Source organism: Thunnus thynnus, chromosome 6 (assembly GCF_963924715.1).
Source record: "Thunnus thynnus chromosome 6, fThuThy2.1, whole genome shotgun sequence".
In the NCBI taxonomy this organism is placed as follows: Eukaryota; Metazoa; Chordata; class Actinopteri; order Scombriformes; family Scombridae; genus Thunnus; species Thunnus thynnus.
Genome location: NC_089522.1, coordinates 15,215,407 through 15,240,700, shown reverse-complemented (window position 1 = coordinate 15,240,700; position 25,294 = coordinate 15,215,407). Strand labels below are relative to the sequence as shown.

Sequence of the window (25,294 nt, the reverse complement as noted above, 5' to 3'; positions counted from 1 at the left end):
CGTGCGTCCCTCCTCGCACTCGCTCCTCTGCCTCGTGAGACGGTCCCAGCCAATAGCGTTGCACCTTCCTGGTTGCGTCCACTTTATCATCGAGCCCGGAGCGTCACGAGCGCCTTCTCTGCCTGCCTGCACGAGAGAGAGACAGCACCGTCCTTGCACACAGTTAGGCCGGAAAGGTAACTTCAACTCCTGTTTTCTGCTTTTTATCTTCAGTTTCTGGATTGAATAAGAAGTATTAATATTAGAAGAGGTGATTATAAGACAGTGTGCTTTCATTCAAACTACTTTTCTTCTTTTTATAAATGTGTACATGGTGTTCTTCATCCTCGACCACAACCTCAAAGTCTTGTCCTTGTGTTGGCGCAGACTTTGATTGTTCATTTCCTGATTTTTTTTTTTTTACACACGTCAGCTAATCCCTCCGTTGATGGTTTTGAGGCTTGCAGGATGGAGTAGTTTGTAGCCCTCCGTCTATTTTTAAACCAGGCCGTCAGCTGGCGAGAAGTCACTCCATTTAAGAACTGCAGTGTGTGTGTGTGAGAGAGAGAAAAGGGCGTCAAGTTGCAAACCCAACTTCCAGCGGTCTCTTCAATTTGTTAAAGAACCACTATCAGTGTCCATTTTGTTCATTCAAAGTCTTGAAGGGTGTGACAAGTCCAGCACTGTCACACGCTGGTTCAGACTGGGAGTGAGCTACCAGTTGCTTGCAGCAGACATGGGGGTGTGTCGACGAACCATAGGAAAATTACTGTAGGTAGTAAAGCCACACAGGCTTCAATGTGGCTCTTTCATTGATTGTCTGTCATTTCTCTGCCATAAAGACCTCCAGAAGACACCTGTACTTCAAATAAGTCATTCAAATGTTAGATTTTCAGTATATTACTGCAGTTTTAAAGGTATTGTTTTCATGAATAATGAATGAACTAATTATCAACACAGATGTGGCTTACTGGTAAACTCTTGTGCAGAAGATTAGTTCAAATGTACAAGCATGCTGCATAAAAACATATCAGGTATCCATCCTTATTTATTTATTTATATGTGGGTGCCATTTTGTGCTGCCATCTTAACTTCCTGCTCTCCAGTGGTAGTGCAGTAACCTGTCAGGAAAAGCAAAAAAGGATTAGAAATTGAATGGAGTGTGCATAAATTCATGACAGAAAACAGAAAATATAGTTTATTGTAAGCTTATGTTTTGTCTGCCACCATTTTTATGACTGTGCTGAACTGAAAACAGCAGGATTGAACATTGTTTGGATTTTTTTTTTTGATACTCACACAAGACCAAACATGATACCTTACTCAGAGAAATTTAAACATGTTTTTCTGCAAAACCCTTTTTTTCTTTTAACAAAAGAAGCCATCTTAACTGTTCTCTAAACACTTGCAGCCTTACAAGAGCTTTGCCTAAAAATAGTCTGAAAACTAAACAAGATAACCGCTCTGAGCAGACATTCAGTGTCAGCTTTGCCAACTTGACATCTTTCAATATTCCACAGACACATTTTAGTCATTAAAAGAAAGGTATTGAGGTTCGATACCAGCCTCAGTAAACAGTGAAAGATTGTTGAGAGCTAAAAACCAGTGTATATGAGTGTTTTGGTGTAACTGGTGCCAAGTTTCCACATTGTTTTAAGGACAGAGCATTTTCCATTGGTTCTGTAGGGGTTGCTGTAGTCACACTCTAGCATAGCACTCAGAGTTCACTCATGCATTCAGAGTGGGTAGATGAACAAGTTAGTGCATGTATTCGGGGCAGGTTAGATAAAATGAATGAAAATCAATACAGCAGCAGGCGTCAGGGCCAGACAGTCTGCTTTAAAACCTTGTCTGACCTCTGCTGATGGAATTTGGAGAGATAACGAAGGATTCGTGAGATTAGACCACTACTCAGGCCTTTAACGTATCAGTAAAGTCATACTTTGACAAAAAAGTAGCCAAACATGTATTGTGTGAAGCCACTCCCTCATTTTTTCTTATGGTGACTTTTCACTATTGTTATCAAGAGTTCTTACTTCACTGTTTGACCGTAGCAGCTCCGTTTTGCAAGCATTTTGAAATGCTGTTTTGTAATCTGATATATTAAGTAAACTCAGTGGACCTGCAGAGATTTTTTTTTTGCTGCAGAAGCCACGCCTTACTGTGACTAATACCTCTGCCTTCCTGACCAGCCTTCAACAGTTGGTTCAGTCGGTTGGTGTGCACAGCTAGTATATGTTTAATTAGAGAAGAGGCGGTTTATTGCTCTCTAACTCCATCTATAAATCACATTTTATTGCTTTTTTCCTGAGTGTGTCATTGGACATTGCAGTTTTTGCCAACTCACTGCTGCTTTAATTCAGTAAGTGACAGTGCAGGAGGACCGGCGTCTGTGCGCTCGGCCTGTGGGACAACACCGTACTGACGTCTCGTCTGTGTCGTTTCAGATCTAGAACCATGTCCATCCTGAAGATCCACGCTCGTGAGATTTTTGACTCCCGTGGCAACCCCACCGTGGAGGTCGACCTGTACACCAAGAAAGGTACAGTATGGATGAGATCAATTATTTCATATTTAGAAGTTTAGAAATGACGGTCAAGAATTTAGGAGGAATTTAGGAATTTGGGAAGAACATTTGGCTCAACTTATGCTAACCAACTACATACTATTACTTAGTTACAAATAGGGGTGTAACTAATGATTATTTTGATTATTATTATTATTCTGTTGTATTGGTAACATATCACACAAGACAAATAAAAAGCAAATCCTTACAATTTCGAAGCTGGAATAAAGACCTTTTTGGCAATTTTTGCTTGAAAAATAACTTAAATGATGAATAAAAAAAATCTAATTATTAATTTTACACACACACATATAGCAATGGACGATTATATAAACAAAGCATTACTAATAAAAAAAACACAGCACAGACAGACGGGGAAACAAGATAATCAATTATCAAAATAATTACCGGTTAGTTTTATAGTCGATTGACTAATTGATCAACTAATTATTTCAGCTCTAGTTACAAATCAAACTTCACTGCTTACAAAACCTGTACAACTTAAAACATGTAGTTATATTACCAGCATGTGTAATGCTGCTTTATTACATTGAAAGCAAAGTTTCATACTTTTTCTTGGGTCTTGCCCAGTTAATCAGCTTGTGAAAACCAGCTAAGTTGTGGATCAGGATGGTGAAGCCAGTGTGGCTGCACCGCTGCCAGCTGCAGGCTGGATCAGGTCAGATGATGAATGAGAGAAAATAGCTCCTGTAATATCACACGGCCTCTACAGCACTGTGTTACTGTAATGATTCCTGTAAGAGGGCACAGATACCAAGTACAGTACTTCTAGCAAACATATGAGCTGAATCTTTGCTGTTCCATGCAAGGCAGAGGTGTCAGGTAAATTTAATCTATGTTTACCTAATTGCATGCAACATTACAAAATAAAGCTGCTGGACATAAAACATCTAAACGCTTCACTGTTTGACACTTTTGCCAAAGCTTGAGATCAAGTTATTCAATTAACTAATGGCCAGACTTTGAAAGTTTTTGTTGGCTTGTTCAGTTCTGAGAGCTAAAACAAAGGACTAGTTCAACCCGATGAAATGTCCTGAGAATGTTAATGAAGCAACCTGAATGACCAATGACATGGAAGTGAGTCGAATAGGCTACATGGCCTTGAATACATTGGCTGGAAATCGACTGCTCTGTTCTGCAGCCCTGCTGTCTCTTCATTAATTTGGGATGGTTGCTTAGTGCTCCACTTTACTGTAAATAGCACCTTTATTCTTTTTTTTGACAAGATTCCCTTTTAAGTCAGTCAGGCTTATTTTGGCATCATTACAGCAAAGACCAGAGCCAGAGTGCTGCACCCAGAGCGCGTCTGTCATAGTTACTGTAACGTGTTTTGCTCTGTTACATAACCGGCTTGCCTCTCAGTCACAGATATACTAGAAAACCTTTCAGTACCTCTGGTAATGTAGTGAGACATTTATAGTCACTGATACTGTTATATCCTCATGGTGGGGTTATTAGCACAAAATAAAAACTGAACTATATACTCATAAATCTCTCTGTAAAGACCATCACAGTAAAGCTAGTGAATTCAGACTACTTTGGATTGTATTTGGGCTCTAGATTTCTTGTCAAGTATGTATGATTAAGGCTGATATGATGTGATAGCTCTACATCTCAGTTTATAGCCTGATGGATTGTTGCCAGCATCCCCCAGCTGCAGCCAGATGATGTCTTGATGCAGATGATTTGCTAAGCTTGAAAGCACGTCCCAGACAGCGGCTGTGTCCTCCTGTCCTAAGCCCTAAATCCCCTCAGACTCTTCCCCATCACTGCCGGTCCACTGAGCAAACCTAATAGATTTTTGCTCATCCCCAATTTCTCTTCCCTTGGGTGAATCCAAAATGGCCATTCTCTTATTTATGGGTGTGGCTTGGCATCTTTCCACAGATACACTGCACATGCTCAGTTGGCAGACTGTTACATCACAACCTTCTGCAGCGCAGCCAGTACAACTTCCTCCCACATGCTTTATTTCTCTCTGTGGACAGAAAACCGATGGACAACAGTCCTGTGACGAGGGAGGCTTTAGCTGATTGGATGGCATCTCATAGTGCCTTTTTATTGGCTGTTGCTCCTTTACTGCTAAACAGTTCCTCCTGCACACATACAGATCAGATATATATATGCAGATTCTGTGCTGGAAAAAATATCACTTCATAATCATATATGACATGATCCAAATGATGACATTTGAAGTCAGAAAAGTCAGTTGATGACATAAAATTACATTAAAACATTACTCAAACTGCATTCAGTCCTTGCAGTCTTTCTTGGACATGACACAGCACTTTAGGAAATGACATTCACAATCCTCCTCTCTGTCTTCAAGGTCTTTTCAGAGCTGCAGTGCCCAGCGGTGCTTCCACAGGTATCTATGAGGCTCTTGAGCTCCGTGACAATGACAAGACACGCTACATGGGCAAAGGTAAGACATGTTAATTGATTCTCTCTCTAAACTCCCTGGTTGTCACTTTTCTGCTGTTATTCTCATGTCAACACAACTTTACATTCAGCTGTCTGTCTTCATCTCTTACTTCTTCTTTTCCGTTTCCTCCGTCTGTCTTCCTCCTGTTAGGAGTCAAAAGAGCAGTTAAATATATAAATGAATTCTTGGCCCCTGCATTGTGTAACCAGGTAAATAAAGTGTGGAATAACAGGATGACTCTCTGACATATTGCTGTACACAGCAGCATGAAGAATGGGTTTGCCTTTGGAAACTAACCTTGGCAGGCACTAACAGATGTTCACAGATCTCAGAAGAAAAACCCAATAAAGGACGCAATAATAGATCGGACCAGATCCCCTCATTTAACACAGTCTTCGTCATGATTGTTGAATGATATTTTACTTTACTTCCACATAAGATTGGATAAGTTACTCTGTGGTCATCTGCCTTGCCTGCTCTGCATGGTCTTCCTCTGCCTGGGTCAGTTATAGTCTGCTTGTCCTTTGCAGGTGTCTCAAAAGCTGTTGAGCATATCAATAAAACAATTGCACCTGCACTGGTTAGCAAGGTAGGACCATTTACTGTTTGACTAATATGTGACTAATAAAAGTGTCAGAAGCCTCAAAAATGAGCCCATATTTGCATTGACAAATTAACTTGTCAATTTCTTGTATTTATTCTGTATGCAGTTTTAAGAGTAATATAAAACATTGACACGAGCTGTTGTTGTTCCTCTCTGAGTATTGTATGTTAATATTGCATTTATAAAAAATATATATATTACAGTATCCATAAACTGTTGCATTAGCAGGGCTTTGATGGTATAATTCTGGGATGCTTTTATTACTTTAACATCATTGGAGTGTGTTTTTCTGAACTAACTAGTAAGAATTAAACCAAGTTAATCTCTTACTTTCAAATGTACAGTATAAATGATCTTGTTCTGTCAAATCCAGGACGTGACCGTCATCGAGCAGGAGAAGATCGACAAGCTGATGCTGGACATGGATGGCACAGAAAACAAGTGTAAGATGCTACTTTATGTACTAAAACTCGCTCTGCAGTATCAGTGCAGTTTGTGAGCTTAAATCTGTAAAGTTCTGTATTCGTCCAGGATTGTTTTGTGATTTGTATTTTCAAAATTAATTGAATTAGATAAAGATGAGGCTTGTTATTTTATTTAAGATAATGACAAAAACTATTCTTTAGAAAAATAATATCACACATACAATATCAGTGTATACTCATGCAGTGTGCAGGTGACAAAAAGTCAGGTAGAAACTACCTGAGTTAACTAAGTTTGAAGGACATGCATTATTGATTTTGGCCTAATTAGCTTGGAAAATACAGAATACAGAGCAAAATGTTTCAAAAATGTTTCTTAAATGTAGTCTTGAGAGAATTAGATGCAATATACACAATATATTGACATATTTGTATCTGTCCTCAGCTAAGTTTGGTGCTAATGCCATCCTGGGCGTCTCCCTGGCTGTGTGCAAGGCTGGTGCAGCAGAGAAGGGCGTACCCCTCTACCGCCACATTGCTGACCTCGCTGGCAACCCTGAAGTCATCCTCCCTGTGCCTGTAAGCATAATAGTGCTATTACCTAAGCCATGTACCACAGGCCTTTGCCAAAAATAGACCTTTAATGCAACAGACATGTACCATTAATGTTTGATCCAAACAATCATTATATTCAGTCATGATTCCATTAATGGATCCTCTCTGCTTCCCTTCAGGCTTTCAATGTCATCAACGGTGGCTCACATGCAGGCAACAAGCTGGCCATGCAGGAGTTCATGATCCTGCCTGTGGGAGCCAGCAGCTTCAAGGACGCCATGCGTATTGGTGCTGAGGTTTACCACAACCTGAAGAATGTCATCAAGGAGAAATATGGCAAGGATGCCACCAACGTCGGAGATGAGGGAGGCTTCGCACCCAACATCCTGGAGAACAAGGAAGGTGAGAGGAAACAGTCGGAAAAACCATAACCACTATTTACTCATACGACTGTTTATGAGTTTCATTACAAGTCAACAGAGCTGGGATCTAGCTGAATATATTACTTGTTATTCTAGTAAACGTTAAGGGAGTGAAAGTTGTTAATGTGCCTTGACCATTTAAAAGAGAGTGTGTTGAAAGCATTACGTTCTTAGACCTCCCAGGGAAGGACCTCACTTATCATGTCACTCTCAGGCTGACATATGGTTTCTAAATTAGGGCCTCATCTCAGTACCGAATGCTTTGACTGCCAGCCACTGATACCATTGTCAGGTGCTGATATGGATGGTGCCCCAGTGGAGTAGAGTACTAAGTGGTGCCTCATTCTTGAAAAGTGAATGTTTTGTTTTTATTAACAACATCCCTGGTCACGATTCTTACTGTAGCGTTTTGTTTTTGTCTCAGCTCTGGAGCTGCTGAAGAATGCCATCGGCAAGGCCGGCTACACCGACAAGATTGTCATCGGCATGGATGTGGCCGCCTCTGAGTTCTACAAGGGTGGAAAGTACGACCTGGACTTCAAGTCACCTGACGACCCTAGCCGCTACATCTCCTCTGACAAGCTGGCTGACCTCTACAAGGGCTTCGTCAAAGATTACCCAGGTGTGTTTTTTAACACTCACTATCCCTCTTTTTAACTGCACAATACTCTCTTTTAGTCCAATGCTTACTGATCCCCAATAAGTTTTTAAGATATTATAGAGATTAATTTCGTACAACAGGAAAAAGGCAAATAATTGAGAATCTGTAAGTTATTGAATCTTACTTACATCTTACTGTTTCCAATGAGTTTTCTTTCAGCAGCTTGTTTCCACTGCCCTCAAGTGGTTAAAAAAATCAGTTATTGTATGTTTTCTGTAGAAATGGGCAAATAGTAATTTCTTATAAATTTTCTTCTTAACAGTACTGATGTGTTGGTTTTATGAATGGCCCTAACATGCTCTCTCCTCTTTTTATCCACAGTGGTGTCCATTGAAGATCCCTTTGACCAGGATGACTGGGAGGCATGGAGCAAATTCACAGCCAGCACCAGCATCCAGGTGGTCGGCGATGACCTCACTGTCACCAACCCCAAACGCATTGCCAAGGGTGTGGCCGAGAAGTCCTGCAACTGCCTGCTGCTCAAAGTCAACCAGATCGGCTCCGTTACAGAGTCCCTGCAGGCGTGAGTGTCCACAACACAGCAGTGTGATCACATGTGTTGCCAAAATCTAAAGTAGTAAACAAAGTATTGCCTGACTAACGGGGCTTTCATGCGTCTTTCCTTTTTTAGCTGCAAGATGGCCCAGAGCAGCGGCTGGGGTGTGATGGTCAGCCATCGCTCTGGAGAGACAGAGGACACCTTCATCGCTGACCTTGTGGTCGGTCTCTGCACTGGACAGGTAAAGCTTTTCAGATGAATAAAGAGCACATTTTCATTATTATGTCATCAGCTTGGTGTCAGTTAGTTTGTTGAGACTTTGAAACCGTACCTCAAGTGTCGCCTTCGGATTACAGATTTGGTCTTTTAATGTCATTTAATTCGTTTTCCAGATCAAGACAGGTGCACCTTGCCGATCTGAGCGCTTGGCCAAGTACAACCAGCTGCTCAGGTAAGTCCAGTCCTAAAATATATGCATACTTTTAATGGTTAAATACATTTTTTTCAGGTGCACTAAGAGTTTAAGGCTATAGATCCACCCATCTTAACAAACTGTCATCGCTCTCTCACTCAGGATTGAAGAGGAGCTCGGCGACAAGGCCCGTTTCGCCGGCCAGAACTTCAGGCACCCCATCTGAGCTGGCCTTACTCCCTGGGCCTCTGTGTGTTCATTGCTCATAAATAATCCCCACACATATACGCCACGCTAGGTCGCCTGCTGTGTCTGGAGAGAAGATGGAGAGAACAAGACAACGCTGAAATCCAAGGTCCAAGTCTGTGGTCTGTGGCGTGGAGAAGCTACAGTACGTCCTAGAACGACCACAGTTCAGCTCATCCTCAATCTATGCTTTAGATCCTGAATAGTGTTGGTCCCTATGTCTGTGTCCGTGTAACTGTGTGAGAGATTTACGTTTTGCTTCTTGTGAGTTGTAGTGATTCTTGGTCCTCAACAGAGCTACTGTAACTTTAGTACGACTCTGCCTCGAGCAGTGGTAAGAGTACTGTATGTGCAATGTGTCGCATCTGACAAGGTCTTTTGTTGCTGTAAGCGTTGGCAAAAAATATGAAATAAACAATATAGTTTGAAATGTTTGTGACTTCTTCTTTTTATCCACATGTACAGATGCTGACTAGAATTGTGGGATTACTATAGAATTTATAATACAATTTACATATAAATTCAAAATTAAATCGTTAACAGATCCCCAGGGGAGGAAATTTTGAAGAAGTTCAAAGAGAGAGAAGTTCTTTTTAAATCTCTAATTTAATCATTTGTTGCTTATTGCAGCTCATAATGATTACCTGCAAGTTCAACCTGGTTATTATCACAAATCATTCAGAGTTCATAGATTTCCTGCAGATAAAGTGAGTGTCCACAGTAAAGAGTCTCCTCTTCAGTAACTGCTCCTGTCTGTGTGAGCTGTGTGATGTAATCTGAGTGTCACTGAGAGGCGGAAACATGAGCTCTGTGCTCTGGGACGCCATTTCTGTCCCCCTGGGTAAAAGAATCCGGAGGCTCTGTGTGAGCTCTTTTTGTACGGAGCCTTGCCAAGATAAATGGAGGTCTATTCACCAGTGGTATGGTACCACACAGGGGGATTGCCAGCTGGGGCTGTGCCACACCAATTCACTTAGTGAGAGACCTGCCTCCATTGTTCAGCCGTCACCAAGGAGATGTAGTACAAATCACAGGTACAAAGACACCACCAATCAAAAATGATAGAATCCATAAACGTCCTGCAGATTTCATTAGGCAACAAAAAGTGAACTAAATCCTCTTTCCAATGTTTTTTTTTTCTTTGTTTTACAGAAAGTTAATACAGTGAGAGGTGGGGGAGGTGATTTGTAATGGATTATAGTCTGATATACATGGGTTTTATAACATTTACAGTGCTTCATTTCTTGTCTTTGAGACCGGCGCCATCTAGTGGTCAAATTTATGCAGTACATTTCACTGACGTTATAGAAAAGGGCTCTGCTCTGTAAACAGTGTTTTCCCTCCAACCACAATGGACATAGTTTGTTTTATTGTGCTTCATCTAAACGTTTAGGAATGTTTTGTAAATTTAATGTAGATATAACAATAGAAACATGCAGCACATTAAACTGACACGAATTTGCCACTTAAAAATCAGCATCAGAACAGCTCCTGGTGCTGAAATAAGCTCTAATAAATGTACCAGGTAAATAAAAAGTGACAAATTAAACAATTTCATCTCAACTACACTGTCTGTATTTAATTCTAACACAAAAATAAAAACATAACGTACCTCAGTATTTTCCCTCCCTATTTTCAACCAAAAGAGATTTTCCAGCCTCACGAACAATGATGATGAGATTACCCAACATTTACTAATAGCAATGATTTAAGATGCAGATAGGAAAAAAACACTATATAACAAGATGTTATTCAAACATGAACACTTTTATATAAACAAACCATTCAAAACACACACACCAGTGTTTTCACTACACCAGTATGGCCCTTCCCTGTCAACAGCACTGAAAAACACAGCTGAAGCCAAACTGCCGACCTTTCTGATTCCCCTAAATACATAATTCACATGTCATCAAACAGCAAACAGCAGTTTCTACTGCTATAAAACATGTTTGTAGCCTATGATCAGTCATGAAAGGAGGCTGCTGCTGCTTTCTCATAAAAACACTATTCTGTTATATTCTTTCTGTGACTGTATCTTTTTTTTTGTGGAGCCTATTATGTAACAGTGTTTCTCTTTTATTTACTGTATATTCAATGCTGCAATTTACTGAAATGTGATGAAACTGTGTCACACGTTGTCATATTGTTTTCTTCTAATTCTGTTATTCTTTTACGGTGTGGCCTTAATTTCTATTCCATTAAATTCAGCTGTGCTCTGTTTCTTCAGATGATAAAATCTTTCTCTTGCATTTGTACACAAACCTGTTTAATTAGCCATTAAGAAATGACATTATATTTCATTTTATTCTATTATATTCTGTGATGAAATGGTTTTGTCACATGGGATGGGAACCATGTGAGGCTTATTGGGAGATATGTCTAACTCAGTTATGGAATCAGTTACTTAATATGGAAGATAACAGGTTGACAGGACAGATATTCATCTGGGATAAACAAATGATTGGTTCTTGGTCAAAAGACATGTGCACATTATTCTGCTACTCTGGGTTTTGTGAGGTTTTTTTTATAAACGAAAAGCTCAACATTTGTTTGTTCAGAGAGTTTGTGTTTGCTCAGAAGGACAGTGGGCTGATGATATATGGAGGACTAAACCAAAACTACATATATTTACGATGATAAAACTAAATATGGTACCAAGAATTATGTTGTATATAATAGGTCTAAAAAGCAAAGATCTCTATGTGCCCAGCTGAGATCTGGTATATTACCTCTGACTGTAGAAACTGGACGGTTTGTTAATCTAGAAGAAGAAAAGCGGATTTGGTCAATGTGTCTAAATGATCTAGAAGATGAGTTTCATTTCCTTTTTATTTGGAGACGCAAAATGCTTTGTTTAGTAAGATGAAAATAGATATTGACTGTGAACAGTTCATCTGGGATTTTTGTTTCGTATTGTTTCACTTTTATTTTTGTTTGTGTTTCTTTTCTTTTTCCCACATGCTTCTGTATATCCTTTGTATACAGTGTGTATTACTGGGAGACGCATGTTTTGTAAAATAGTGGTGTCTTGTAATGCCATGTGGGATGAGCCAAATGTTTGGCATGATGACAGAAATAAAAACAAGAACAACAACAAAAACATATTGGTCTCATCCGATTCTGTTAACTATTATCGAGTAGTTAGCCTACTGTTCTGTATATTCAATGCTGCAGTTCACTGAAATTACTGAGGGTTTCTATTCTCTTCTATTTTTCTGAGCTCTCTGACAGTCCAAATATTGACTGACAGTGTCACAGATTTATAAGGATAAAGTGTTACTACAGAATAATACACCTTGAGGACTCTCACACCACCACCCCTCTCTCGCTTTGTCAAATTCAAATTCAAATTCAAATTCAAATTTGCTCGACTGGCGTGAATGTCACAACAACAATATAGCCAAAGCACCAAGAGTCAATGAAACAAAATAACATTAACATAAGATTAAGATTGATATATATTAATTATATATAGTATATCTATGTATACATATACAGTATATCCTATGTATAGGCTATATTTGTGTGTGTGTGTGTGTGTGTGTGTGTGTCCCTCGGGTTGTGGCATGTTAAGATATACTCAGTCTCCGTCTCCTAGGAGTATTTTTAATATTGAGAGATCATTAAGCTCTTTGAAATCTGAAGTTTTTGAGTTGAACTTGTTAAATGCTCCTTAATTCATTGAATATTTTACATTGTAAAACATTTTGTGTGTGTGTGTGTGTGTGTGTGTGTGTGTGTGTGTGTGTGTGTGTGTGTGTGTGTGTGTGTGTGTGTGTGTATGTGTGGATATTCCCAGTTTCGGCCAGTGGGTGACGATATTTTACCGGTTGAACTTTGAGAGCCCCCCAACTGTTCTCACCCCAAGATGAAGAAGGATGCTGTCATGCTGAGTGCCTCTCACACACACTAGTCTGAGCATCCCGGCAACGATTACTCCCTCTTTATCCTCAAGTCCATCATTTATGACAGCATTATATCCAACGTGGTCCGCTCCGTTATACGTTAGCTACACCAGAAAAGATACACAGGTGGCACTGCAGCTACTCTCTGTGGTGGCGACACTTGGCTAACTAACGTTGGCTAATTGGCCCTACTGCTGCTGCTATTGTTTGTTGTTGCAGTCTCTCATCAAACAAATCACAGATGTTGTAGATCAAGCTCTTTAAGGTAAGTGCTGTGAGCTGCAACCAGCTGTCTTCTTTGCATTTGACGTTCACCAGCAAACGAGGAGGAAAATTGCAAAAAAATAATAATGAGGGAATAGTTTGTAAACGTTGGACTGTTAACGTCAACCAGTGCTTGCTAGCCATTTGGCTAATTTGCCTATTAGCATCAGCTAGCTGGTTAGCCGGTAGACTTGTTTGCCCCTTGCTGTCGCTGGTTAAAACATGAACTAACGTTAGCTGCTAGCGCCAGTGACTAGCACTGATTGGGAATGCCAGTTAGGAGCAGTGTAATGTCTGGATACGAGCAGCTCGTTGACACCGGTTAGCTCGGAGCACATGCAACACAAACAACATGACTTCATTTTTATTAAAAGGTTTTGTCATTTTTAACGTGCACGTAACGTTGCAATACCTCATAGTGAGCGTGTTTCCATTATGAATAACCCAGTGTGGTGCACCTGGTCCAGGGAGTAGTCTGAGCCCACTCGGCTATTGTCATTAGCTCATGGAAACGTTAGCTGCCAAAGCTAACTTGCTGCCTTTGTGTGCTTGACTTCTGCTCTGTTATTATTATCTAGCTTACAGTTTGGGATTATTTGCGAGGCTGGTTTTAAACAAAGCAAACATTAGATAATGGCACACTCATGTTGACTCTTGAAAGCGATGCAGGGCTTGTAAAAGGTTAATTGGAGAAATTTGTCAACAAATAGTAGTAGCAGAATTGGCATGAACACTTTTCCTCCTCTGGAAAGCTGAGTAGTTCAAAACATCTGAGCAGTAGTGACTACATAACGTGCAAGGATAGTAACATTTCCTTTCATCGGGGAAGTGGTTAGACCTTATTGTGAAGAAGTTATTGTGAGTTGTAAGTTTTTTTTTAAATAGTAAAAGAGAAGTTACTGGCATACTTGAGCAGAGGAATTGTACATAATCTGTCCTTTAGATCAGATTCCAAAGATGTTTTCTGTCCATTTTAATATCTGCAATTTGAAAAGGCATTTCAAAGGTCATTAAAAGTTAGTGATTCATTCTGATTGAGAGTCTGTGACTCACTCCTGACATGTACACTTTCTTGTGCCTTACAGGCTACATAGACACGCACAATTGTGGACTTCACCATAACTAATGAATAAACACTATGCTCAGTGATCAAAGGACTGAGAAACATTTTTTTTGCTCCATAAATGCCAACCTATTTTCAGTACACTGAAAGAATGTAATGTAATGTAATGGACAACAACAAAGCCTGCATTTTCTTACTTGTCAAAGTGCTGCAATATTAGACTGTGTATAAAGAAGTCTTTAATGAATTATCTGAGATCTTTGCAGCGTTGCATTGTAAAACATGGATATGCTCAACACCACATTATGTTAAACGATCGTAAAGAACCTAATATGGACATGTTTTGGCACATTAAAGTTTACACTCAGCTACACCAATACTCTTTCTATCTATCCAGCCATTGCCACCTGTTCAGGCCTCCTGATAATGATATGTGGAGAGAGAGGTCACTGAACTGAAAAACAAAGTTCATGTACACATGACTTCCTTCTTTAATGTCTGTTACACACTATGGTTTAGTAACAGAGGGTTAGGGGAGAAAACGCACACATACACCCATATGGTCATAGAATATTTTGTGAGGAATACTGCAAAAAATATTTTAGACAGTGAGTTTATTAATACAATTAAAAGATTAACTCTGGTAACGTATATTTCTGTCTGTAAAATACACTTGTTAAACCAAAACCTGCAGTTTTTCTGTGCCTCTGATCAAACCTTTTAGCTCCATACATCTAATGTTTGTGTGGCTCTTCCTGCTGCCAGTTGCTTAGCTGTCGTGATTTTGATTTTCGTTAACCACCACTTAGACTGAAGCCTTGCTAGGTTAGGTCTGCCATTACAGGCTATATGTTGATTACTACTGTAGCACAGCTCTTGACAGAAAAGCACCTTAATGTTTGGTGTATGGTTTTTGTAGAAGTACACTTGGCTTAAAACAGACTGAACTGTAGTGATCATTTTTTTTCATTTTTTAATAGCGCCCATCTTTCTTTTCTGTATAAATGTGCAGAGTCCTTTTTAATCCACATTATGTGGTTAGTGCAGGGGTCAGAGTAGGTCAGTGTGTTTTATAGTGTTTCAATTTGAATGGGATCTCCAGAGCAGCAGTGGATAAAATTACTTTGAGTCACATATCAAATGGCACACCCCGTCCATTGAGTGTTAATCTAGCTGGGTGTCTGTAGTAGCAGCAGAGTAATGATAAGAGAAGTGTAATAACCCTGCCATTTTCCTTAAATGACTAATGTGTTTTTGACTAACGGCAGCTCCCTGTGAGTAATATGTAGCAAAAGGAGAGCCAGACAATGTTAAAGGGGGGAAAAAAATCCCTTCTCACTGCATTCTGACACCTCTTTGTTGGATGATTTGTCAATACACATGCTCGGGAATTCAATGTTGACATGCTGCGCTCGAATGGCATCTTGCTGTTTTTCACCTAGACGCCTTCGCTAGATCTTTCCCTCACCATGAATTGTCATGAAAGATGATTCCCCTGTATAATGCCCGGGTCTAGTCTCAGAGCTACTTCAGGTTGTAGACTGAGGCGGTGTGTAGCAGTGCGAGGTAGTGCTATAACCTGTTATTGGTGTGGCTGGCTTGTATTTTAAAAGAGGCATTTTACTTTCAGCAAGGCTATTGTGTTTCAAAGAAAGGTGATAAGGCTGATTTAATGTTTTTGTGTGAGACTGCTCTGCTCAGGGATTTCATATACAGTATGAAATTCTGTTGGCAGCCTGGCAGGACAGCTAGGTAAACAGTGAAATGTCCGCTTGCCAGAACCTGCACAGGAAATGATGTGTAATCAGGCATCTTTTAGACATCAAGTTTGTAATCAAAAAGTGTGTTTTGCCTTGTATTTATATTCAAATCACTATGCATAGTGGACAATAAGGAAGCAAGTGGATAAACGGATTTGGCTTTTTCCTTTTACAGTGCTTGATATCAATTTTGTTGCAAGGTATCTGGCTGTTACATAGAAAATTAATGCTCTGAACAAAGGAGCAGTGTTTGCTCAAAGACCTCTTGATGGGCCATTCAAGTGCTGTATATTCATTAAAAATAACAATCTGTCAGCACTTACTGACAGCACGCACAACAAGCCAAGCTCTCTTTATTGTTCTCCGAAGATGTTTTTCAGTTCCCGTGCCAAGAGCTGGGTAATTGGCTGTAGCAAAGCCTTGCATGTGTTGTTTTAAGATATTGGACTGACACGCACAGGGCACACTGGCAGAAATGAGGCTAGCACCCCCACCCTCCACCCCTTCTACCCCTTCCCCACCGTCCCCACCTTTCTCCTCCTCTTCCTCCTCCTGGCTTATACCAGAAAAAAGTCAGAGGAGGCAAGATGCTGGATATGTTTTGTGTTCTTTGACAGCCTCCCTTCACCTCTCATAAGAGGAGATCTAAGCATGCTGCATCATATCCCATCTTTGTTTGATTTAGGCCTAGCTCTGCAGCTCCGCAATTGTGCCAAGGAGATGGTATCGGCAAACGCCATCCGTGTTAACAATTGTGAGCTGTCTCGCTACATACTGCTGGTGGCATTTTATGTACTAGATGTGATCAAATCTGCTTTCTCTGTGAGCTCAGCTTCTCGGTGAAGTCTGTCTCACTCCATCCTGCAAATGCCGTCTGTGTCTTATTGGGTCGGCTTGGCATGGATTCACATCTTAACTAATCAGACACATTGTGTTCTGTGTTGTTGCCAGCCTCGCGGCAGGTCCTAGGTACAACCCAAAAAAAAAAAAAAAAGTTTTTTTCCATATTTGCCTTGTTCAGTTTTGTATGCGGCTTTGAGACTGCAAAGTGTTGCAACTCACCAAATCTGTGTCTTCTGTGGTTTATGTACATTAGCGGTTGTACAACCGAGTGTGTGGAAACTGGAAATGACGGCCAGGGGAACATTTGTAAGAATTGTGAAGCAACAGTAAATATTGGTCAATGAATGCATGAATTAGTCGCAGTAGTAGTAGGTCGTACACGTGGTTACGTTTCTGATGCGTCTCATAATTATTAGTTAAAACACATCATAGCATGCAGATGATAGCTTATTTTTTCAGTATTTGGGCAAGATACGCTAATAATAGCACTTGGTCAATTACAGTGCCAATAGCATGATTTGAAAGTCTTCAAAAATAACAGTCAGCCATTTGCCATCTCAGTGAAAGAGGAAAATGAAATGGTGTAGGATCAGCTGGCTGGCCCCTGAGGAGAGGGAAAGAAAGGGGGGAGAGGGATGAGGAGGAGGAGGAGGAAGAGGAGTGCTTTGCCGCTGTGTGTGTCAGTGCTGATTAGGTAAGAGATTGCCTCATGTAATGACACGGCATGGCGCTAGTGGTGCAGAAACACAAACAATGCATACCAGTGTTTTACCGCGCACACCCCCTGCAGCTGTCTGCCTGAGGATGTTTATATAGACATATACACTACTCCCTAGAACATTTCAACGTCTTTTAGATGATGCCCTTTCTCAGCGATACACACATTTACTCCGTCCGGAAGCCAATAGCCTTTTTCTCCGTGTGCTCTTTTTCTTCTGTAGCGCAGATGAAAGATGGAGGTGATTAAAGGAAAGGAGCACAATAGAGTCTGTGCAGTTTTCTGTCAGCGCTCATTGTTACTATTGACAGCAGTATTTTTTTTTTTTTGCACAAATGTATATTGTTAAATAGGCTACATAACCTGCCAAACACTGCTCTGTTAGCTGAACAGAAGCGTGAGGGAACTTGTCATTCTGTTCTGCTTTTTTATGACAGTTCAGGTTTTTCCATCGACGTATTGGACCCATGATAAACGGTAATGTTAGCAGAGTTCTCACTTGACTAATAATAGACCCGCTTCAGGCTGAGCTCCATAGTGTTGTATGTTGGACAAGATGTTAGGAAAGTGTAAAATACTGTGTTTTCCTGGCGCAGTGATTAAGATAAACAGTCAGTTTGTTATAATTATCAGGGAACCACCTTGATTAGCGAGTCTGAATGATGCAGTTGATTTAATTGATTGTTTCATAGAGAGATTTGTCAATAACAGCTGTCTATTGTCCAGACAAACAAATGTCTTTGTCATTCATTAAAGGGGCTATAATGGCTCGTTGTTTTCTTCCTGTACAATATTGAGTTTGCAGAACATTTTGATTTTCAACGCCGTGGACGAGACAAATCATACATGCGTCTTTTTTTTACAAAGCGCTGGTTGTGCTCTGTGTCCTCTGTGACTAATGTGTGTATTGCACCGATGTTGTGACTGTGCACATGAAGCACAGTTTGTTTGCAGAGCTGCTGAGCCCAGACCTGTGACTGATGTTTTAATGGAGACGGCACGCAAGCCAGCGGTGAGCTCAGGGTTCATGCATCCGTAAGGAAATGACCCCAGTGACATTGTGGCACTCTCCGCTCTCCTGTTCACGAGGTGCCTCCGGTTTACTGTGTCCTTGCTCGCCCTTGCACCTATTGAGCCTGCTGAGCCTTCAGTTTAGGTGCCGGGACTTACGGCTGGATCGACTAGGTTTAAGGATGGACATCTTGTCTCTGTACCCCCAGTTCTAGCAGCCGGCACTGAGAAAATGACTTCTGAGGATTGGATTTAGATTTGCCACTGTAGCACTTCCACTCTGATACACTCTAGCTACCATCAGGGGAAGGCTGTCAGAGAGAGAGAGAGAGAGAGAGAGAAAGAGAGTCAGAGAGAGAGAGAAAACATCGAAGCACAGCAGTGCTATCTAATAGATCAATTTGTAATAAATCTGTTGCCTCAAGCTGTTGTTGTTCGCCTCTACTCAGTAAAAGGTGTCTGCGTTTCTCAGGCAAGAAAATGCTTGTCAGGCTGGGCATACAGAGCTATCAGTGAATGAGACGCGCCTAAAGCACAGTAAATCATTTTCTCTGTGCTCAGTTTACATAGGTCGAACACATTGCTCTCTTATCAGCACATTCCATTGGTCAAAAAGGGGGGTTATAACCGATCGATAAGGCTGAGCGCTGAAATGAGGAAGTAACGCTCCCCTCACATTAAATTTCCCCCATTATCCAATATGAGCCATTAATCATGATGAAGTAGCTATTGATTAGGCTATCAGCCAAGGTTGGTCAATTTATTTGCCAAGAGTCAGTTCCACAATGTAAGGATCTGTTGAAGTAGCCGCTTTAGGAAAACCGAGCGGCAGAGTCTGAACGGGCCCATTATTATGACAACAGTTTGATCTTTTAAGGTAACAAAAGAAACGGGCCTCTGTAGGGACCACACGGGGACCTCACCGCTCCTCCTCCACTAGCAGCCATATGGACCGTACTAATTGTGTTTTACGCCAACCATTTTCACCGACCCATTGGGGACTTGTGGAAAGTGCTGTAGCTATAATGTCACCAGCAGTGGGCTGTTCTCATGAAAGAAACATTAGCAAGCAAGATGAGAAGACAGGAAGGCAATACACTGCAAGTCAACACAATTATTGATTTTATTCAAATGAAATCTGGTTCTCTGCTCTGAATCTGTTGTCGGTTGCCTTTGATTTCTGTTTTTTTTTTTTTTTTTGCCCCAGTCATTGGTATTGTCTGAGACCAGCATTCAGTTCGGTCTCACAAATGCTCTTTGTCAGCTGATAAAATCTAATTCCAGGCATGGTGCCAGTCTGTAAAGATATAGCTAATAAGAGGAGCTGTTCTTGTAATCCCATATATCTCCAAAGATTTTTTTTTTTATCCTATTAACTCACGTGATGATTTTTCAGGGTGATAACTGTTCGCTCTGATTCTGACCAGTACTACATTTAGCCGGCTGTAATTGCTCCACAGAGAAAACATCTCTCATCCGTTTTGTTTTGTGACAACACAAATGCTGAGGTCTGAGTGTTGAATGTAAATGTGACATTCACAGTATTTGCGGTGCCCTTCAGGGCAGGGATTTCTTGTTAAAGTGTTTGAATTGCTAAGTGTGACTGAGGCAAATCCGTGTACGTTTTAACATGTTTATAATATGCAATCATGAAAAGGGCACATCTATGGAAATTAGATCCTGTGAAGGAGGAGCGTTGGAGTGCTGACGATAGAGGGGGGGGAGAAAAAAAAAGTGTGTGTGCGTGTGTTTCATTGTGTCCCCGCTAACAGTTTTCTTGTAATTATTGAAATTGATGTTTGCCGCGGAGCTGTAAATCTGCAAGATCTCCCGTTAATAAAGCGGCAGAGGCAGCCGAGCCGTTAGGCTGGGAAATAAAAGGCAATCAAGCCTCCAACATCCTGTCCCTCGCCCCAAAATGAAGCAGCAGAAATCCTAATTAACTGAGAGGATGAGCAGCTCTTACTACAGTGCTTGGCTATTCGGTGCCAGAGCTAGCTGCTATACTCTAATGAAGACGCTCTGCTAGCCGCCTGCAACCTTTTTCTCTCTCTCTTCCTTCCTTCCAGCCCTCTCTATCTGGCTTTGGCTTGCCTGAGGTATTTTCTCCCCCTCAGCTCCTCTCCCTCTCTACCTCCTCCTCTTCCTTCCCTGTGTGTGAAGTAGTGGATGTGACCGTTGCACTGATGGAGTGAGAGAAGCTTTGTTGCCTGGAGGTGTCTGGGAGTCCTGCACAGGAAATCGGTGAGCTAGATGATGGCCTCTCTGATGGTTATTGCTGCTTATGTAAAGTGCTGTGTGAGAGAGAGAGAGAGAGAGAGAGAGAGGGAGAGACAGCATTGATCTTCTCCCATTGATTTCATAGATCCTCTTTAAGATGACAATAAAGTTGTCTGTGTCATCTTCAAGTGCTCCTTTTCAAATCGGCGATGTGGCAAATTACTCCTGTCATCAGCCGCCCATATTCGCAGAGCATTGTGTGATCATTTGTGGAGTTGAAAGTCAGGTTAAGTCTTGATTTGCACACTTGATATTTGTTTGTGCTTGTGACATCGCAAGTCTTTGAACTTGACATTCAGCAGCACATTGGTTATATATTACTGCCTAGCTCTTAGAAAGCTCTTAGAATTTATAGGCCTGCAAAGTAGCTCTAATAGAAAATAAGATGCTTTGTGAGGTGAACGCTGTGCTATAAGCCACGTCTTTGTTGTTGTGGAGGAGTGAGTGATGATTGCTTGTTTGAAACCTGAGCTCGCCTCAGCTCCCAGCCAGCTGCTTCTCTCTATTTACCTGTAAACTTGTCCTCTCTGCTTTTGCTTTGTCTGTGGATGGCCACAGAGTTCTTTCTCTGTCACCCCCCCCAATTGTTGTACCAAGCAGCCCGAAAGCCTCCAGGGACCAACAGACAAATAGAAGACAGCGAGAGGTGAGGCTCGCCCCCCCCCCCTCCTACCACCACCCCCCATTCTCCCATCTATCTTTCTCCCTTGCGAGCACTCTGCCAGACAAGTTTCCAGGCACTCAAAAGCAGCAAATCGACTCACTGTAGGATTCACTGTCACTTAGCCGAGCTGGGGCATAGCAGCACACTAGGAGGCCGAATCCTCCTCCTCCTCCTCTTCCCGTTCCACCGCCTTCTCAGATGAAGAAAATGCTATTTGGCATGACATTGCTGAGGCCTGGTTCTCTGTATAGAAGAGCTTATTCCAGTCAAGCCTGCCCCCCCCCCCAAAAACCTCTTTTTTCCCCTCTTCAGTTATACATTAGTGGGGTCCTACTGATGACGACTTGATTAAGTGCTTGTCACATTTCAAATAATTCCAACTAGATGAGTCTAGTCAGCGGCGTTCCATCTTGATTTGCCGTGGTTAATTTTAAACAACACGACTGGCAGGCAAGATTGGCCGACGCTATTGCATGAATCTCTCATCAAGGTTGGGGATGTTTTTATTTGCGCACAGATTTAACGATTGTGATTGAGCTCTCAGAGTTTTCAGTCTCTTCCTTTTCCTTTTTTTTTTTTTTATTCTTGGCACAAAGCAAACGATCTGCTCGGCACAAAGCCAGCGCTCACCGCAAAAACACCAAATGTAAGTAGGGAAAAGGCGGCGTCTGGCTTCGTATCGCGCTCGAGCACATGCACAAGCGCGTAGACACATGAGCTCGGTGTAATGAAAGCCAAAGAATTCTTGTGACAGCAGGAGTTTAGATTTCACTCCTCCAGTGCGACAGCTTTGTCACAGGGAACAGATTCACCACCACCTCTGGCAGCCCTTGGAGGACACCCCTCTTTGGAGATCCAGCAGTCCTGCTTTTTATTCTCCTCGTTTCCCTCTGTATTTAGCACTCAGCCTTTTCCTCTAATCAACGACAGGCTTATGAAAATCTGTATAAAACAATGTACAATGCTGCTTTATTTCTTTTTTTTTCCCTCTTCCCCTTTGCCTGACTCTTCCCCAGAGTTTTTTGTCTTGCCTGTGCAGCTGCTGCTGTGAAGAGGATGACAACAGGCAGAGAAAACTAAAAGGACACGTCGTCTTTACCCCCCCCCCACTCACACACCCACCCACCCACCCCTCTTTTCTTTTTTCCCTTCTCTCTCTCTCTATCACTCCACCTTGCTAACGCAGCTGCTTACATTACACAGGGCTCGTCCACCTTGTATTTGCTGTCGCAGAGAGATAAAGACGATGAAAGTGAGAAATATGTGTGGCGTTCTCTGGGAATTTAGCTTAGGAAATATGGATGTATGTGGGTGTGTGAGGGGTGGAGATCATGAATTTTTCTTTTTTTCTTAAATTTCAGTGCATTTTGTTAGTAAACTAATTGAGAGTAAGGGAGCTCATGGGGGATAGGAATCGACAGGCGTGTTTTAATTGCGTGTGACACGTGAAATGAGAAACAATAATGTGTGAATAGTGGGCCCAGGAGATTACTATTTGGTCGGCCGCTTATAGGAGTGTCAGAGAGATGCTTTACCACATCTCTGTCTCCCTCTCTGTCCCTCTGAGCCATAAACCACTCACAAGCATTTAGCCAGCAGTGATTTCGCCTCTGTTCACCTCCTTGCCCTGTTCGTGATCCTGTGGAGCTGCCGGTGGAAAACCTCCCAGGCTTCTTGAATGAACCCTCTAACGTGTGTGTGTGTGTGAGTGCGTGCGTTTGCAGACCTGGTTCTTGGCAAATTTCTGCAGCACCACCTGATTTGACTTGGTAATGGGGCACTGATGAGTCTTGGGGGAAATCGGAAAAGGAGCAGAAAACCGTACAGCAACCTGCTACGGTGAGACGGCAGTAAAGACAGCGTCAGGAGGATGCCTATGGCTTGCCTGCTATTTCTACACGGGGGGAGAGAGAAGCCAAGAGGTTGAGATTGGCTTCAACACCCAGGCTTCACCTCCATTTGTATTTTTACTCCACTGCACTGAAAAAGCTGCTTCTCTCCCCAGGACAGCAGATTATTTACATCTGTAGCAGAGCTCATTGCTCACAGAATATTGAGTTCAGTGTAGAGGACATAAAAGGTAGCCAAGCCAGGAGTAGTAGGGGAGATAAAAGCAGGATCACTTAAGCACTCTGTGTTATTTGAAGCACTTTTCTACTGCTGTTGATGTAGCCAGTAGACTAATAATTCATCTTGCCTAGTTTTTTATCACTCATAGCCAGAATACACCTGATGTGGCACGTCTTTCGCAGCATGGCCACAGCAGAGCGTGTGCATTATAATCAACTGAAGCTGCTACACTGACTGCGGAAACCGCATGGCTCATCTGTACTTTTGCGCAACTGGACTATTTGTTTTTTTTTGTCTCTACATGCGGCTATGCAGCCCTCCAACAAGTCAAAACTGCATAGAATGGTGTTAAAAATGAGTGCAAACTGTTTAAAAATGATTAAGATAAATACCTCATTGTACTCGGCGATGTGATGCAGCAGTGCAACCCTGTGAGTTTTTTTTTTTTTTAATTGCACATTAAAATCAATCAATCAAATCAATGTGTATCCATGATGCTGTAGTTAAAACAATCTAGATAATTAATTCAGTACCAAGTTAATATAGAACTATGCTTTCAAACCCTGAATAACCAGCTGCACTATCACCTGGCAAAACTCAATATGCACACAATGACTGAGACGGAGTTTGTGTTGCAGGCAGAAAACCCCACTCTGACCCGCCTATGTGACGCATCTCATCTGTGCCTGGTGTATGTCAGTGCACGCCTACGCTCATGCACATACAGGGTCTGATATTAACACCTGCCAAGCGCCAAATGCGGGTAGATTTTCGGTTTGGCGAGTAAATCTTGGAGGGCTATTTGCCACACTGGCGAATAAATGTTTGCACCAAAATAGTCATATATCTGGCACCACGGCTCGGAGGAATTTACTCATGTTTGTCACTATACAGTGTAGACACACACTCCATGTTTTTTACGCAGGTCTAAACTGTGCCGCCAAACTGTAGGAGCGCTTGAGATGGTTTGAGGTGAAGGAGCGGCAGACACAGACTGTCTCGAAGGCTCCTTCTTTCACGGCACTGTTTACCGTACTGAATATCAGCTACTTGACATCGCAGCTCTCTGCTAAACTGTATATGTGACACAAAAAAAGCAATTTATTATTTTGGCCGGTAAAAAATATGCTTGACTGGTGGATTTTTTTCATCTACCAGTTCCGTTGGCAAAAATTAAATTTGGACTCTGTGCTGTCAATCTTCCTCTATAATCCAATTCAAATTTCATTCCTCATTATTTTTCAAATTATGTTTGAATTTTTAATGCTCAAATTTAGCCTATTATCAATATTTACTATGTACCTACACACTGTATACACAGGCGTACGCATTGCCAATCAGCATGTGGTTCTGTTCACTAGAGGGCATGACAGCATTACCAATAAAGAGGTGATAGCTTTCTTGCTAAGTAATAATTAAGCTTAAACACAAAATGAAGAATGTTAAGTAAAATATAAATATTAAATAAGCTTTCATCGTACTGGATCGTAGTAATTAAACTATACATTTAACTGAAATATAAATAAATCCACGTCGGTATGCATTTGTTTACATCAGTATGTTATTTGGGTCATACTGCAGCACTGGTCACACAGCCTCAAGTCTTTAAATGTGGGCCTGTTTCTTTCATTTTTCCATTTGTTGACAGAAATCCAAAAACTTTATACACATCGCTTCTTAAATGGTCAGGAGTGGTGATCTCCATGGGTGCTTCACTTTCTGCCATTTCTGATATTGTAACGTTAGCGGTTAATGTTTGCACATTGAACGTGAGATTGTGATTCAGTCAGACTCAGAAAATTTATTGTTCATCAGACAAAAGCATTTTGTTTTCGCATGCGAGTAGGCCAAGGCCAGACGGTCGAGATTCGCTAACGTAAGCCAACGCATTTATAAAAGAG

The 25,294-nt window shown here is 41.4% G+C and overlaps 2 protein-coding genes across 8 annotated transcripts in view; both read left to right on the top strand.

The window, feature by feature from the left end:
- The first annotated feature begins 18 nt into the window (after positions 1-18).
- Positions 19-9,242, top strand: eno1a (enolase 1a, (alpha)). 3 transcript variants are annotated; one of them, XM_067592001.1, is made up of 12 exons: positions 19-176; positions 2,427-2,521; positions 4,896-4,991; positions 5,522-5,580; positions 5,969-6,038; positions 6,463-6,596; positions 6,752-6,974; positions 7,419-7,616; positions 7,977-8,178; positions 8,287-8,395; positions 8,547-8,605; positions 8,729-9,242. In XM_067592001.1, the coding sequence occupies exons 2-12, from the start codon at positions 2,437-2,439 to the stop codon at positions 8,790-8,792; spliced, it is 1,299 nt and encodes a 432-aa protein (XP_067448102.1). In that variant the 5' UTR covers positions 19-176; positions 2,427-2,436; the 3' UTR covers positions 8,793-9,242. The 3 variants fall into 3 exon arrangements, with proteins under 3 accessions (XP_067448102.1, XP_067448103.1, XP_067448104.1); XM_067592002.1 differs by lacking the exon at positions 5,522-5,580 and adding an exon at positions 5,142-5,200; XM_067592003.1 differs by lacking the exon at positions 19-176 and adding an exon at positions 2,191-2,341.
- Positions 9,243-12,673: 3,431 nt separating this feature from the next.
- Positions 12,674-25,294, top strand: part of rerea (arginine-glutamic acid dipeptide (RE) repeats a) — a 132,734-nt gene continuing 120,113 nt past the window's right edge. For 4 of the 5 annotated variants that reach the window (XM_067591997.1, XM_067591993.1, XM_067591995.1 and 1 more), the window contains exon 1: positions 12,675-12,985. The gene's annotated coding sequence lies outside the window, so the exon portion shown is untranslated. Of the gene's footprint in view, positions 12,986-25,294 lie in introns of all 5 variants that reach the window. The other variant, XM_067591998.1, reaches the window with a different exon arrangement.